Here is a 16,909-nt window from a genome sequence, read left to right as displayed (position 1 = left end):
GAAGACTGACTACTCCCTGCTCTTTGGTCTTCAATCATGAGTGCCGATTGGACACACTGGGGATAGATGTGCAGAGCACTTGGGAGCCTCTTCTTTCCATCTCCCTGCTCCATCTTGTCCATTCCTCAGGGAGAATCCCTGGATTCACAGCCCTTTCCTAACTCACACAACACTCCTTTGTTCCTCAATGAGCAGGCAGCTGATCCAGGAGCTGAGACTAAAACAAGAGAAAAAAGCCTTCCAAACAAAAGAGAAGAAAACAGAGATGCAGGGGGAATCAGCAGGCGAGCAAGTGAGGGGAAAGCACGCGGGGAGCTTGCGGCAGAAACAGCGGCAGGAGCGGGAGGCCACCACCGACACCTCCAAACAAGTAAACCCGGATAGGAGGGCAGCAGGCATCCCCAGCACCCTTCCCAGGCTGGGACCGGTTCGTGGGGGAGTGCCAAGGTGCCCAGCGGGTGATCAGAGCCCAGCATCTGTCTGAGGACCCTTCCATGCAGGCAGTAGACGACTCTGTCTTGGTCCGTCCTCTCGCCTCCTCCAATCAGTGTAGAGGCAGCAGAATCACTAGGGAAGGCTAAGCATGGTCCCGATTTGGGGAGCGGGCTCCAGCACTGTATGGGCTCATGGTCCCTGACTGGACTGCTCCCCTCCAGCAGGCCGGGGCACAGCTAAGAGAGCAGGCAGCTGGCAAGAGCTTCTGGGAGGTGGGACTTTCAGAACATTACCTGGGGATAACTGGCCCTGCTTGGTCCAAGTGTGGACCGGCCCCCAGGCTGCTGGGCTGCTTCCAGTTGTTCTAGGGAGTAATTTACCTCCATAATCTAAGTCTTTGGTTTCCCCCTTCTCTGCCTAGCTCTCTTTTCCAGCTCAGTGGACAGATTCAGTTGACTTTTCAGTCCATCCCCTTTTTCTCAAAGACTCACCCCGAAGAGATGGGATTACAGTAGTTTGTTTTAACCTTGTCAGGTTCGCAGACCCTTCGAGAGTCTGAGGAAAACTATGGTATCTCCTGCCCTAAAGAACACAAATGTTCAATTTTAAAACTGCAGTTTCAAGTGACTCATAGACCCCCCCGAAATCCACCCCTGAGCCCTTACAGGGTCCTAGAGCCCCAGGTCAGAGCCCCAGATTAGAGAGATTGCTTTTCTTCTCCTCCTCTCCTTAGCACCTCTTCTTGGGTGCAGATGAATACAGAAGTGGACAGAGCTGGGTTTCCAAGGGCTGTGTTTGGTTTCCTCCTTCCCAGCACCTCCAGCCATTGACGTTAGTGTCCTGCACACCTGACTTGCTCTTGAGTGTCAGCGATGTAAAGAAAAATGAGACAGACAACAGCCTCGACCAGGAGGCACCAAAGACGGAGAGTGGCCCTGTTCTCCCCAAGCCTTCGTCTGCGAGGCAGTACAGCTCTGTACCCGACCTAAGGACTTCAAGCTTCAATGGCTCTGGGATGGAGCTTGGTAAACCCAACCTCAGGATCAAGGGGACCAAGTCCGCCTCTGCAGTGAACATATTTACTGGCACTGTGGTAAGTAGAGCAGTCCACTTTCCTGAGCGCTAAGCTTTGGGACCAGTGGCAGGAGTCCTGCTTTCTGGACCCCTCTCTGACCCTGACTTGCCACTTACCCTCCCTGGGCCTCAGTTTCCCCATTTCTGAAGCCCTAGTTTTGGAATGGCATACTTGCTCTAGGAGTACAGGCCTGGGAGGGCTTTTATTGTTGTTGATATGTGACTTAGGAGACTCAAAGTGTTATAGAGTACAACTGCTCCATAGGATTTTCTTGGCTGTAATCCTTATGGAAGCAAATCACCAGGCCTGTTTTTTCCATGGTGCCACTGGGTGGATTCGAACCACTAACCCTTAGGTTGCCAGCCAAGCACAAACCATTTGCACCACCCCTGGGAGGGCTTTTAGAAAGGCCATCCCTCGCTTCTTAGGCAGGTTACCACCTGAATGGTATTTCTCAAACTCCAGTGATGTACCAACACCTTTTGAAGGGGGGAAAAAGCTCTGAGATCCTCATTTTAGATAAATTATATATATATATGTATATATATATATATATAATAAACTATATTTTATAAATGTATATAAATACATATACAATATATTTTATAAATAAATATATGTTACCAATATATAAATATACATATATTCCTAAATATATATAAAGTATTTCTTTAAGTATATAAATAAAACCAGATATAAAGTCTTTATGCTTATAGCTCTTAGGCAATTACAAAACCAAAAGAAGCTCACAAATTTAAGACAAATAGCACCAATAAAATTTAAATCAAAAACATTAGTTTAATGTTACAGCTGATGTTCTTGTTTTGCAGAAACTAAGATGCCACAGGAATGTGATACTGACTGCTACAGCTCAGGTTCTTTTGCGTTCATCACACTTAGTTAGGTTCATCAACACCCATGTGATACCTCTCCTGTAACTACAGGAAAATCTTCAGCATTGTTGGGCCTTTACTCGGTTCAAATGTCAGTACAGTGTTTTTCAAAAAATTTAATTATAGCCAACAGTAAGAAAGACATTTTGTCTCACAATCCATCACATATACACAATTGGAAAAAAGTTTCTAAAACAATGCTTAGCCCTATTACATATGGTGGCTAATTTGATATTTTCTATTCTGTGCTATTCTATTCTTTTGAAATAATAATTAAAAAAAAACCCACTAAATGAATTTCATGACCTACTAATACATTTACAACCTATGGTCTGAAAAACACTTAAAAGTAAGTATACTTTGGAATCCAGTTGCCTCTGTCTGGATCTTTGAGTCTCCTTTTACTTCCATCTAGTCACTCTAATCTCCCTAAGCCTCAATTTCCCCAACTGAAAAATGGGATTTCAGTAAGAATGGCTACCACTGAGTAGATCCATGAGATGGTGTCTGGCACATAACACTCAGGAAGTGTTAGTTATAATTTTAATATTATTATTACTTCTTAAGACTGCCTTTGCTCTTTTCTCATCAGCCTAAGATAATTAAAGCAGTACCACTTGACTCTGAAGAGATTTTTTAAAAGAATAAGGTGGCAACATTTTATTATTTTTTAGATTTCAGATGCAGAACGTTGACTTGATCAAACCCCTTTATTTAGGATACTGTATCATAGCTGATTCACCCAGTGCCTTTGCTTATTTTATCTATATATTTTTACCTTTTGTCCCTGTACTCACCTTCCATTCTCCTATTCATCCACCCCCACACGCAACCATTCTAATGTGTTTAACGTATATCTTTTTGTATGTTTGTTTGCAAAGTAGGGATTTTTTTTTAATAATTTTTATTACGTTTTAAGTGAAAGTATACAAGTCAGTCTCTCACATAAAAGCTTATGTACACCTTACTACATGCTCCCAATTACTCTCCCCTCAATGAGACAGCCCATTCCCTCCTTCCAGTCTCTCTTTTCATGACCATTTTGTCAGCTTAAAAATTTAACCCCCTCTACCCTCTCATCTCCCCTCCAGACCCTCTCATCTCCCCTCCAGACAGGAGATGCCAACAAACATAGTCTCATGTGTCCACCTGATGCAAGTAGCTCACTTAGTAGGGATTTTTAATGCATGTATTTAAAACATATTTAAATGTGATTGGGTTATATATATCAAAGTATGTCTTTGTGAAAACAACCTAAATGCCCACCTACAGAAGAATGGATAAACAAAATGTGGTACATACATACAATGGAATATTACTCAGCCCTAAAGGGAAATGAAGCTCTATTACATGCTACAATGTGAATGAACCTGAGAAGATTATTTTGACTGAAATAAGTCGGTTACAAAGAACAAACATTGTATGATCTCACTTACATGAAATAACTAGACTAGGTAAATGTATAGAGACCAAAGTTCATTAGTGGCTTTGTTTATGGTATGAAATATGAGTCTAGGTTTCTTCTCTTGCTTGTGGAAAACCGGTTGTCCCAGCACCATTTATTAAAGAGCTTATTTCCTGATTGGGTGAATTTAACACCCCTGTCGAAAAATCACTTGTTTTTTATAGATGTACATGTTTATTTCTGGACTCTCATTGGTCTATATGTCTTATCCTTATACTAGTACCAGACTGTTTTGATTACTGTAGCTTTATGTTTTGTGATCAGGAAATGTGAGTCGTCCTATTGTGTTCTTTTTTTTTTTTTTTCCCAAGACTACTTTGGTTATTTGGGGCCCCTTGCAATTCCATATAAATTTGAGGATTGGCTTTTCCATTTCTGCAAAGAAGGCTGTTGGAGTTTTTATGGAAATTGTGTTGAATTTATAGATTGCTTTAGGTAGTATTGACATCTTAAAAATGTTATCTTTTGATCCATGAGCACAGATTTTTCGTTTATTTAGGTCTTCTTTAATTTTGTTTTATAGTTTTCAGTGTACAGGTCTTTCACTTCCTCTGCTAAATTTATTCCTAGGTATTTTAGATGCTATTGTAAGTAGAATTATTTCCTTAATTTCCTTTTCAGATTGCTCATTGCTGATGTATAAAAACCTGACTGATTTTTGTATATTAACCTTGTAACCTGCCACTTTGCTGCATTCATTTTTTACCTGTAGTAGCTTTCTTGTGGATTCATTGGGGTCTTCTATATATAGGATCATGTCTTCTGCAAAAAGGGATGGTTTTATTTCTTCCTTCCCAATTTGATACCTAATATTGCCTAATTGCTCTAGCTAGAACTTCTATTACAATATTGTTCCTGATCATACGGGAAAATCTCTTTCGCCATTGAGTGTGCTGTTACCTGTGGGTTTTTCATAAATGCCCTCTATCAGATTGAGGAATTTTCCTTCTGTTCCTAGCTTGTTGAGTCTTTTAATCATGAAAGGGTGTTGGGTTTTGTCAAATGCCTTCCCTGCATCAATTGAGATGATCATGGGGTTCTCTTCCTTTGTTCTATTAATATGGTATATTACATTGATTTATTTTCTAACGTCGAAAGCTGTAGGCATTTTACGGATGCACTTTATCAGGTTGAAGAAGTTCCCTTCTATTCCTAGCTTACTGAGAGTTTTTACCATAACTGAATGTTGAATTTTGTCAAGTGCTTTTTCTGCATCAATTAATGTAATTGTGTGGTTTTACTTCTTTAGACTGCTAATATGTCGGATTACATTGATTGATTTTTAAGTATTTTTGAACCTGTTTGATATTCCTGGGATAAACCCCACTTGGTCCATGGTGTGTGTGTGTGTATATATATATATATATAGTTGGATTCAACTTGCTAATATTTTGTTGAGAATTTTTGGGTCTATGTTCATGAGAGATACTGGTCTGTTGTTTTGTTTTTTCTTTTTTTTTCCTTGTGCTGTCTTTGTTTGGTCTTTGATGTCAGAATAATAACGCTGGACTCATAAAATGAGTTGGGAAGTGTTCCCTTTTCTTCTATTTTCTGGAAGAAATTGTGTAGAACTGGTATTATTTCTTATTTAAATGTTTGGTAGAATTCTCTAGCGAAATCTCTAGGCCTGGAGATTTCTTTATTGGAAAGTTTTAAACTACAAATTCAATTTCTTTAACAGTTATAAGACTCTCAAGGTTATCCGTTTTATCCTGAGTGAGTTTTAGTGGTTTGTGGTTTTTGAGGGATCGATCCATTTCATCTCAGTTGTTGGATTTATATGTGAAGAGTTGTTTGTAGCATCCTGTTATTATCCTTTCAATGTCTGCAGCATCAGTAACAATAGCCTGTCTTTCATTCCTGATGTTAGCAAATTTTTTCTTTTCTCTTCTTTGTAAGTGTTGATATGAGTTTATCACTTTCATTGATCTTAAAAAAAACAAGTCTTGGTTTCATTGATTTTCTCTATTGTCTTTCTATTTTGGATTTCATTGATTTCTTCGTCTTTATTAATGCTTTTCTTATGCTTACTTTGGGTTTCTTTTTATCTCTTTTTTCTAGTTTCTTAAGTGGGAATCTTAGATTATTGCTTCGAGACCTTTATTTTTTCTAATGTAACCATTTAGTACTGTAGATTTCCTTCTAAGCACTGCTCTAGCTGTATCCCACAAATTTTAATATGTTCTGTTTTCATTTTTGTTTAGTGCAGAAGGCTGATTTCCCTTGAGATGTCCTCCTTGACCCATTAGATTATTTAGAAGTGTCTTGTTTAATTTCCACGTGTTTGGAGATTTTCTTGTAAATTTTCTGTTACCTAATTTTTTTTTTTAATGTTCAAGTAGAACATTAGGTTACTTATTTTAAACTTTTCTTCCCTTCTGATATAAGTGTTTTAAACTATAAACACGAGTTTACCACTAGTTTTGATATGTTGCGTTTTTATTATCACTCAGTTTTAAATACTTTCTAATTTCCCTTGTGATTTCATTTTTGACCAATAGGTTATCTAGAAGTGTATTGTTTAATTTTTAAACATTTGGGACTTTTCTAGATATCTTGTTGTTAGTTTCTGATTGAATTCTTTTATGGTTAGTATATATACTCTGTAAAATTTAAGTCCTTTAAAATTTACGAAGACTTGTTTTATGGCCCAACAAATGATTCTTCTTGGAGTGTGTTCCATGTATATATGAAAAGAATGTGTATTCTGCAGTTGTTGAGTATAGCTTTTTGCGTCAGTTACATCTATGTGGTTGATAGTGTCATTTAGATTTTCCTTATCCAAGCTGTTCATGTCTACCTTTTTGTTGTTGTTAGTTAGTGATTTCCCTCCTCACACCTGCCCTCCCTTGTAACTATCCAACGAAAAACAAACTTGTTGCTGTCGAGTCAATTCCGACTCATAGCAACCCTATAGGACAGAGTAGAACTGCCCCAGAGAGTTTCCAAGGAGAGCCTGGTGGATTTGAACTGCTGACCTTTTTGGTTAGCAGCCATAGCACTTACCTACTACGCCACCAGGATTTCCTTGTAACCATCAAAGTTGTGCATAAACCTTTTCTTGAGTTTTTATAACAGTGGTCTCATACAATATTTGTCCATTTGTGATTGACTTATTTCACTCAGCATAATGCCCTACAGATTCGTCCATGTTGTCAGATGTTTCTCGAATTCATCATTGTTCTTTATTGTTGCATAGTATTCCATTGTGTGTATGTATCATAATTTGTTTATCCATTCATCTGTTGATGGGCACTTAGGTTGTTTCCATCTTTTTGCTATTGTGAGTAATGCTGCAATAATATGGATGTACATATGTCTATTCATGTGACTGATGGCTCTTATTTCTCTAGGATATGTTCCTAGGAGTGGAATTGCTGGATTGTATGGTATTTCTATTTCTAGCTCTTTAAGGAGGCTTCATATTGTTTCCCGTAGTGATTGTACCATCTTACATTCCTACCAGCAGTGCATAAGAGTTCCAGTCTCCCTGCGACCTCTCAACATTTGTTATTTTCTGTTTTTTTTTTATTCATGTCAGGGGTGAGTTTGTATCTCACTATAGTTTTGATTTGCAATTCTCTAACAGCTAAAGATCTTGAGCACTTCCTCATGTGCCTGTTAGCTGCTTGAATGTCTTCATTGGTGAACTGTCTGCTCATATTCTTTGCACATTTTTTAATTGGATTATTTATCTTTTTGTTACTGAGGTGTTGGAGTATTCTATAGATTTTAGAGGTTGGACCTTTGTCGAATATGTCATGCCAAAATTTTTTCCCAGTCTGTAGGTTCTCTTTTTACTCTTTTGGCGAAGCCTTTTGATGAGCAGAAGTGTTTAATTTCTAGGAGCTCCCAGTTACCTAGTTTATCTTCTTGTGTTTGTGCATTGTTAGTTATGGTTTGTATTCAACTTATGCCATGTATTAGGGCCCCTAGTGTTGTCCTTATTTTTTTCTTCCATGGTCTTTACCGTTTTGTTGCGGCTGTTAGGTGCTATTGAGTCAGTTCTGACTCATAGTGACCCTATGTACAACAGAACGAAACACTGCCCGATCCTGTGCCATCCTCAGAATCACTGTTATGCTTGAGCCCATTGTTGTAGTCACTGTGTCAATCCATCTCATTGAGGGTCTTCCTCTTTTTCACTGACCCTCTAATTTTCCAAGCATGATATCTTTCTCCAGGGGCTGGTCACTCCCGATAACATATCCAAAGTATATGAAAGGAAGTTTTGCCATCCTTGCTTCTGATGAGCATTCTGGCTGTACTTTTTTCAAGACAGATTTGTTCATTTTTCTGGCAGCCCATGTTATATTCAGTATTCTTCACCAACACCATAATTCAAAGACATCAATTCTTCTTTGGTTTTCCTTATTCATCGTCCAGCTTTCACATGCACGTGAGGCGATACAAAACACCATGGGTTGGGTCAGGCTCACCTTAGTCCCTAAAGTGACATCTTTACTTTTTAGCTCTTTAAAGAGGTCTTTTGCAGCAGATTTGCCAATGCAATGCATCTTTTGATTTCCTGCCTGTGGCTTCCATGGGCATTGATTGTGGATCCAAGTAAAATGAAATCTTTGGCAACTTCAATCTTTTCTCCATTTATCATCATGTTGCTTATTGGTCTAGTTGTGAGGGTTTTTGTTTTCTTTATGTTGAGTTGTAATACACACTGAACGCTGTGATCTTTGATCTTCATCAGTAAATGCTTCAAGTCCTCTTCACTTTCAGTAAGCAGGGTTGTATCATCTGCATATCTCAGGTTGTTAATGAATCTTCCTCCAATCCTGACGCCACATTCTTCTTCATGTTGTCCAGCTTTTTGGATTATTTTTTCAGCATACAGATTGAATAAGTATGGTGGAAGGATACAACCCTAACACATGTCATTCTCGAATTTAAACCATGCAGTATCCCTTGTTATGTTCCACCGACTGCCTCTCAGTCTATGTACAGGCTCCTTATGAGCATGGTTAAGTGTACAAGAATTCCCATTCTTCACAATGTTATCCAGATTTGATATGATCCACACGACTGAATGCCTTTGCATAGTCAATTAAACACAGATAAACATCTTTCTGATATTCTCTGCTTTCAACCAAGATCCATCTGACATCAGCAGTGATATCCCTGGTTCCTTATCCTCTCTGAATCTGGCTCCAATTTCTAACAGTTACCTGTCAATGTACTTCTGCAGGTGCTTTTGAATGATCTTCAGCAAAATTTTACTTGTATGTGATATTGTTCGATAATTTCCACATTCTTTTGGATCACCTTTCTTTGGAATGGACACAAATATGGATCTTTTCCAGTTGGTTGGCCAGATAGCTGTCTTCCAAATTTCTTAGCATAGACAAGTGAGCACTTCCAGCGCTGCATCCGTTTGTCAAAATGTCTCAGTTGGTATTCTGTCAATTCCTGGGGCCTTGTTTTTCACCAATGCATTCAGTGCAATTTGGACCTCTTCCTTCAGTACCATCAGTTCTGAAATGGTTGAACATTGACCAATTCTTTTTGCTACGATGACTCTGTGTATTCCTTTCATCTTTTAATGCTTCCTGCATCGTTTAGTATTTTCCCTGTAGAATCCTTCAGTATTGCAACTCGAGGTTTGAATTTTTTCTTCAGGTCTTTCTGCTTGAGAAATGCCAAGTGTATTATTCCCTTTTGGTTTTCTGTCTTCAGCTCTTTGTGCATGTCATTATAATACTTTACTTTGTCTTCTCAAGCTGCCTTTTGAAATCTGTTCAGCTCTTCCTCTTCACCATTTCTTCCACTTTAGCTATTCTTCGTTCAAGAGTGAGTTTCAGAGTCTCTTCTGACATCCATTTTGGTCTTTTCTTTCTTTCCTGTCTTTTTAATGACTTCTTGCTTTCTTCACATACGATGTCCTTGATGTCCACAATTCATCTGGTCTTCGGTCATTAGTGTTCAACGCGTCAAATCCATTCTTGAGATGGTCTCTAAATTCAGGTGAGATATACTCAAGGTTGTACTTTGGATCTCATCAACTTGTTCTAATTTTCTTCAGTTTCAGCTTGAACTTGCATATAAGCAATTGGTGGTCCATTCTTCAGTCAGCCCCTGGCCTTGTTCTGACTGATGATATTGAGCTTTTCTATCGTCTCTTCCCAAAGATGTAGTCGGTTTGATTCCTGTGTATTGCATCTGGCAAGGTCCACGTGTATAGTTGCTGTTTATGTTGTTGAGAAAAGGTATTTGCAATGAAGAAATTGGTAATCTTGCAAAACTCCATCATACAATCTCCCAAATTGTTTTTATCACCAAGGCCACATTTTCCAATTACCAATCCTCCTTCCTTGTTTCCAACTTTCACATTCCAATTATCAATGCGTCTTGATTGCATGTTTGATCAATTTCAGACTGCAAAAGTTGGTAAAAATCTTCAATTTCTTCATCTTTGGCCTTAGTGATTGGTTCATAACTGAGCTTCCTTGTAGGCATATGGATATTTCCCTGTCACTGACAGTGTTGTACTTTAAGAAAGATCTTGAAGTGTTCTTTTTGATGATGAATTAGATGCCATTCCTCTTCAATTTGTCATTCCCGGCATAGTAGACTATATGATTGATTCAAAATGGCCAATACCAGTCCATTTCAGCTCACTAATACCTAGAATAGCCATCTTTATGCATTCCATTTCATTTTTGACAACTTCCAATTTTCCTAGATTCATACTTCATACCTTCCACATTCTAATTATTAATGGATGTTTGTAACTATTTCTTCTCATTTTGGGTCCTGCCACATCAGCAAATGAAGGTCCTGAAAGCTTAACTCCATCCACATCATTAAGGTCAACTTTTCTTTGAGGAGACAGCTGTTCCCCGGTTGTATTTTGAGTGTCTTCCAACCTGAGGGGCTCATTTTCGATACTGTATCAGATAATGTTCTGCTGCTAATCATAAAGTTTTCACTGGCAAATTTTTTTCAGAACTAGACTGCCAGGTCTTTCTTCCTAGTCTGTGTTTAGTCTGGAAGCTCCACTGAAACCTGTCCACCAAGGTCGACCCTGCTGGTATTTGAAATACTAGTGACAAAGCTTTCGGTATCACAGAAACATGCAAGCCAGCAAACTGACAGTACAGCAAACTGACCAACATGTGGTGGCTATCGTTTTAGGTTTTATATTTAGGTCTTCCATCCATTTTGAGTTAGTTTTCATATATGGTGTGAAGTATGGGTCCTATTTCTTTCTTTTTTTTTTTTCAGAAGAACATCTAGTTTTGCCAGCACCATTTGTTAAAAAGACTCTTTTCCCTATTTAATGGACTTTGGTCATTTGTCAAAGACAGCTGACCATAGGTGGATGGATTCGCATGTGGGTTCTTGATTCTGTTCCATTGGTCTATGTGTCTTTCATTCTAAAATACCAGGCTATTTTGACTACCATGGCTGTGTAGTAGATGCTGAGATCAGGTAGTGTGAGGCCTCCTATTTTGTTCTTTTTCTTCAATAATGCTTTGCTTATCCAAGGCCTCTTTCCCTTCCATATGTGATGGTTAAGATTGTGTGTCAGCTTGGCTGGGCCATGATTCTCAGTGTTTATATGTGATCACCCTGTGATGGAATCTGCTGTGAGTAGCCAATCAATTGAAAAGGAGTTTCCTCGGGCGTGTTGCCTGTATCCAAATATTGGTGGACTTTGCTGGCTTTTGTGTGTGCTGGATCCTGTAGCTGCCTTCTGTTCGTCTGATCTCCAGTTCTTGGGACTTGAGCTATCAGCTTACCTGCCAATCTTGGGTTCGCCAGCCCTTGTGGCTGGGTGAATCAGGAGAAGTCTGTATGTAGATCCACAGCCTTGGAACGTTCCAGCCTCTAAAATCTCGTGAGTCATTTCCTTGATATAAATCTCTCTTTCTGTATATATTTATATGTTTTGCTGGTTTTGCTTCTCTACAGAACCCAGCTTAAAACACCAGATAAAGTTGGTGATTAGTTTTTCCATCTCAATAAAGAATGCTGTTGTATTTGGATTGGATTTCGTTATATCTGTAGATCACTTTGGGTAGGACTGACATTTTCACAATGTTGAGTCTTCCTACCCATGAGCATGGTATGTTTTTCTTTTGTGTCTATTTTTTATATCATTTACTGAAAGAAGGATATTAAAATCTCAGTTATGATGGTGAATTTGTCTATTTCTCCCTTCTGTTCTTTTAGTTTTGTTTCATGTATTTTGAAGCTTTCTTATTAGGCACATTTATAATTGTCTTCACGATGTACTAACCCTTTTATCCTCATGAGAGGTTCCTCTTTATTTCTGATAATACTCCTTGTCTTAGACAAGCTCGAGAAGACAAAGTAAAGTATTATAATGGCATGTGCAAAGAAAGAGCTGGAGATAGAAAACCAAAAGGGAAGAATATGCTTGGCATTTCTCAAGCTGAAAGAACTGAAGAAGAAATTCAAGCCTCCAATTGCAACAGTGAAGGATTCTATGGGGAAAATATTAAATGATGCACGAAGCATCAGAGAAGATGGAAGAAATATGCAAAGTCATTATACCAAAAAGAATTGGTTGACGTTCAACCATTTCAAGATGTAGCATATTATCAGGAGCTTATGGTACTAAAGGAAGAAGCCCAAGCCGCACTGAAGGCATTGGGGAAAAACAAGGCTCCAGGAATTGACAGAATACCAAATGAGATATTTCAACAAACAGAGGCAGTGCCAAAAGTGCTCACTTGTCTATGCCAAGAAATTTGTAAGACAGCTACCTGGCCAACCGACTGGAAGAGATCCATATTTATGCCTGTTCCCAAGAAAGCTTATCTGATTGAATGTGGAAATTATTGAACAATATCATTAATATCACACTAAGCAAAATATTGCTGGAGATCATTCAAAAGCAACTGCAGCAGCATATTGACTGGGAACTGCCAGAAATTTAGGCTGGATTCAGAACAGGATATGGAATCAGGGATATATATCATTGCTGATGTCAAATGGATCCTGGCTGAAAGCAGAGAATACCAGAAGGATATTTACCTGTATTTTATTGAGTATGCAAAGGCATTCGACTGTGTGGATCATAACAAACTATGGATAACATCAAGAAGAATGAGAATTCCAGAACACTTAATTGTGCTTATGAGGAACCTGTACATGGATCAAGAGGCAGCTGTTCAGACAGAAAAAGGGGATACTGCATGGTTTAAAGTCAGGAATGATGTGCGTATTCTGAGCAAATAATACAAGAAACTGGACTATATGAAGAGGAACAGGGCATCAGGATAGGGGGAAGACTCATTAACAACCTGCAATATGCAGATGACACAGCCTTGCTTGCTGAAAGTAAAGAGGACTTGAAGCACTTACCGATGAAGATCAAAGACCACAGCATTCAGTGTGGATTACACCTCAACACAAAGAAAACAAAAATCCCCACAACTGGACCAATAAACATTGTCATGATAAACAGAGAAAAGATTTAAGTTGTCAAGGATTTCATTTTACTTGGATCCACAATCCACACCCATGGAAGCAGCAGTCAAGAAATCAAAAGACGCATTGCATTGGGCAAATCTGCTGCAAAGGACCTCTTTAAGGTGTTGAAAAGCAAAGATGTCACCTTGAAGGCTACGGTGCGCCTGACCCAAGCCATGGTATTTTCAGTCACATCGTATGCCTGCGAAACCTGGACAATGAAAAAGGAAAACCCAAGAAGAATTGATGCCTTTGAATTGTGGTGTTGGCAAAGAATATTGAATATACCATGGACAGCCAGAAGAATGAGCAAATCTGTCTTGGAAGAAGTACAACCGAATGCTCCTTAGGAGCAAGGATGGCGATACTGCTTCTTGCATAGTTTGGACATGTTGTCAGGAGGGTTCAGTCCCTGGAGATGGGCATCATGTTTGGAAAAGTACAGGGTCAGAAGAAAAGAGGAAGACCCTCAACGAGATGGATTGACACAGTGGCTGCAACAATGAGCTCAAGCATAACAACAATTGTGAGCATTGTGCAGGACCGGGCAGTGATTCTTTCTAAGGTACATAGGGTCACTATGAGTCGGAACAGACTTGATGGCACCTAACAGCAGCAACAACATTGCCTTAAAAGGAGCCCTGGTGGCACAAAGGTTAAGAGCTCAGCTGCTAACTGAAAGATTGTTGGTTTGAATCCATGAAGCAGCTCCATGGAAAAAGAGACCTGGTGATCTACTTCCATATAGACTACAGCCTAGAAAACCCTATGAGGCCGTTCTACACTGTCACGTGGGGTTGCTACAAGTTGGAATCAACTTGACAGCACCTAATAACAATGACAAAATTGCCTTTTTACTTATAACTTTTTGCATTTTTTTTAGGGGTTGTTCCAGGGATTACAACATGCATCTTCAGCTTGTCAGGTCTACTTAGAATTAATGTTGTACTGACCTTAGCCCTCAACCTCAGTAGAAACGTCTTCATTATTCACCACCCAGGTCTCAACATCCCCTGAGGCTCTGCCAAACCTGACCCTAACAGCCAACTCCGAGTGCAGCAGCTCAGAGGTGGACACGATGGTCTCCTTTCAATACAAGCAGCAGGAGACCCCCCAGCACCTTATCCAGGAGAAAATATTGAAACGTTCTCTGCCTATAAAATCCCAGAACTTCTGGGGTAATATGAACACAAACTGGACTTTGGTAAAGAATGACATGGGGAAGCAACAGCTGATGTCACACCTCTTCACCAAGCTCCAACTGAGAGGAAAGCTCTCCTGGTTCCCAGCTCACTGCAACCCAAAGCTGGTGCTGAGTAACCATTCACGTGAGTGCCTGGGTGTACGGGGACGTGTCAAGAGTTTAGAAGATACAGCAACCAACAGAGCCAGTCCTAATCTTTTGGGAGATCCTATCCTTAGGGGTAGACACAGCCCCTGCCCTCAGGGATACCCCAGACTGGTGATAGAGACATAGTCCGTGTCCTTGGGGGGTCTCTAGTCTCATTGGGAAGATAAAAATAGAATGCTTTGTCTAAGCACCCTCTTCAGCATTTCCAGATGAAGCCCATTCAGCCAAGTCTGTACCAGTTAGAGGTGTGTTTTGAGCTTAAATGAATAAACTGGGAAGAGAAACTATCTGGAGGACAAGAGCAATGGCTGATTCTGGGAGAGTTTTAGAATCAATTCAGCCAGTTTTAGACCATTGGACCCTAGTGGGAGGTGGTCTTCCCACCAGCACAAATTGATAACGTCAATGACTTTGCCTCTCCAGAAAACATGGCACTGCCCCAGGAGTCCTACTCCCATAGCAGAAGCTCTGGTGAGAAGATGCAGCTGGATGCGTCCTCCCTCCTCCTCTTGCAGAGTGCTCGCAGCCGGGACGTTTCTGTGAATGACCTACTTGTGATTGCCACTCCAGCCCGACTGGATCCCAGACCTGGCAGAAGCCATACAAGTGCCGTGAGGGTCCCGAGTATATCAGATCAGGAAGCATACAGTCAGTCCCTGATCTCTGGTCAAAAAGGATGTGAGAGGAACTAGGTAGGCCCATCTATATTCCCTTAATGTGCCTGTTGCATTGGCAGGCACTTTCTCTATATTTTTGGAATGTTGGGTAGATTGATAGTTGGATTGATAAAGGTGTACAGGTAAGTAGACAATTAAGATTCACCTGAGTCAAAATAGGACCTGATCGGGATGTATATTTCTGATATGATTAATCCACCCACCCCTTGCACTTGGTCTTGTGGACACTTGGGGCTCAAATTGAGACAGTCATAAATGCAGGTCCCAAAAGTAGAACTGTGTCAGCCATGAGGAGTTGATTTTCACACCCTTCATGTTTGTGCCAGTCCAGGTCACTTGCCCTAGAGGCTGGCCTCCAGTGCAGCATACTGAGGCCACAGAACAACAGGCAGCAAAGCTTTGATTCCATGGTATCGAGGGACCAAGAAGATGAAAAGAAGCCCTCTGTCAGAACTTTAATGCTTCTCAAGGAAGCTTGTATGTAAAAACTTAAGAGAACTCTACAACACAGTATTGCATGTAGAGGGATTTGTGCTGATTGGTTGCCTATAGAAGAAGGCTACACATTTTAATCATCTCTCTCACCTCTGCCAGATAGCCATGCACCAGCCAGACACTCTTGACCTGGCCCTTTTGTGACCAATTGCTCATACTGCAGGAAGGCCAGCAAGTAACCTTCAGCATCCATGCCAACCGCCATGGGTGGTTATTAAACATGCATATTCCAGGGCCTTACTCCCAGAAATTCTGATTCAGTAGGTCTGGGGTGGGGGCCCAGGAATCTGCATTTTAAGAAGTTCCTCTAAATGACTCTGATGGTACCTTTACCATGTTCAGAGAAAAACTGGGCCTGATGATTCCCCAGCTTTCCTGATAATATGAATCATCTGGGGGCCCTTATTAAGCCTATAGCTTCGTAGGCCACAGCCTGAGAAATTCTGACACAGGAGGTCAGGGATGAAGCCCTGGGAATTTGTCTTCTGAACAAGTATCTCAGGTGTGGGTAGTAAGACTGTCCTACATTTGCCCCAGGCCTGGGCAGAGGAACCTGTTAAAGCCAGGCCTGACCTGTGGGCCTCTTATTGGAACCAAACTCCCTAATCCTTACAGATCCCACACCCATTGGCTTAAGCACAAGGTTGGTGACTTTCTGGTACTGGAATCTTAATTAAAAATGCTGTTGTGTTAGGTGCCATCAAGTTGGTTCTGACTCATAGTGACCCTATGTATAACAAATAGAATGGAACGTTGCCTGGTCCTGTGCCATCCTCACAATCCTTACTATGTTTGAGCCCATTGTTACAGCCACTATGTCAACCCTTCTCATTAAGGGTCTTCCTCTTTTTCACTGACTCTCTACTTTACCAAGCGTGATGTCTTTCTTCAGGGACTGGACCCTCCTGTTAATATGTCCGAAGTAAGTGAGATATAGTCTCGCCACCCTTGCTTCTAATGAACATTCTGGTCATACTTCTTCCAAGACAGGTTTTTTTTCACTCTTCTGGCAGTCCATGGTATATTCAACATTCTTCGCCAACACCGTAATTGAAATGCATCAAC

At 40.3% G+C, this 16,909-nt stretch overlaps 1 protein-coding gene across 1 annotated transcript in view; it reads left to right on the top strand.

Annotated features, from left to right (window-relative positions):
* Positions 1 to 15,364, top strand: part of TTLL6 (tubulin tyrosine ligase like 6) — a 29,811-nt gene extending 14,447 nt beyond the window's left edge. Inside the window, exons 9-12 of the mRNA XM_023553389.2 lie at positions 196 to 370; positions 1,250 to 1,528; positions 14,280 to 14,649; positions 15,096 to 15,364. Of these exons, the coding sequence (XP_023409157.2) occupies positions 196 to 370; positions 1,250 to 1,528; positions 14,280 to 14,649; positions 15,096 to 15,364 (1,093 nt within the window). The remainder of the gene's footprint in view (positions 1 to 195; positions 371 to 1,249; positions 1,529 to 14,279; positions 14,650 to 15,095) is intronic.
* Positions 15,365 to 16,909: the final 1,545 nt, after the last annotated feature.

Source organism: Loxodonta africana, chromosome 18 (genome assembly GCF_030014295.1).
Source record: "Loxodonta africana isolate mLoxAfr1 chromosome 18, mLoxAfr1.hap2, whole genome shotgun sequence".
Classification (NCBI taxonomy): Eukaryota; Metazoa; Chordata; class Mammalia; order Proboscidea; family Elephantidae; genus Loxodonta; species Loxodonta africana.
This window is presented reverse-complemented; position numbering and strand designations above follow the sequence as displayed.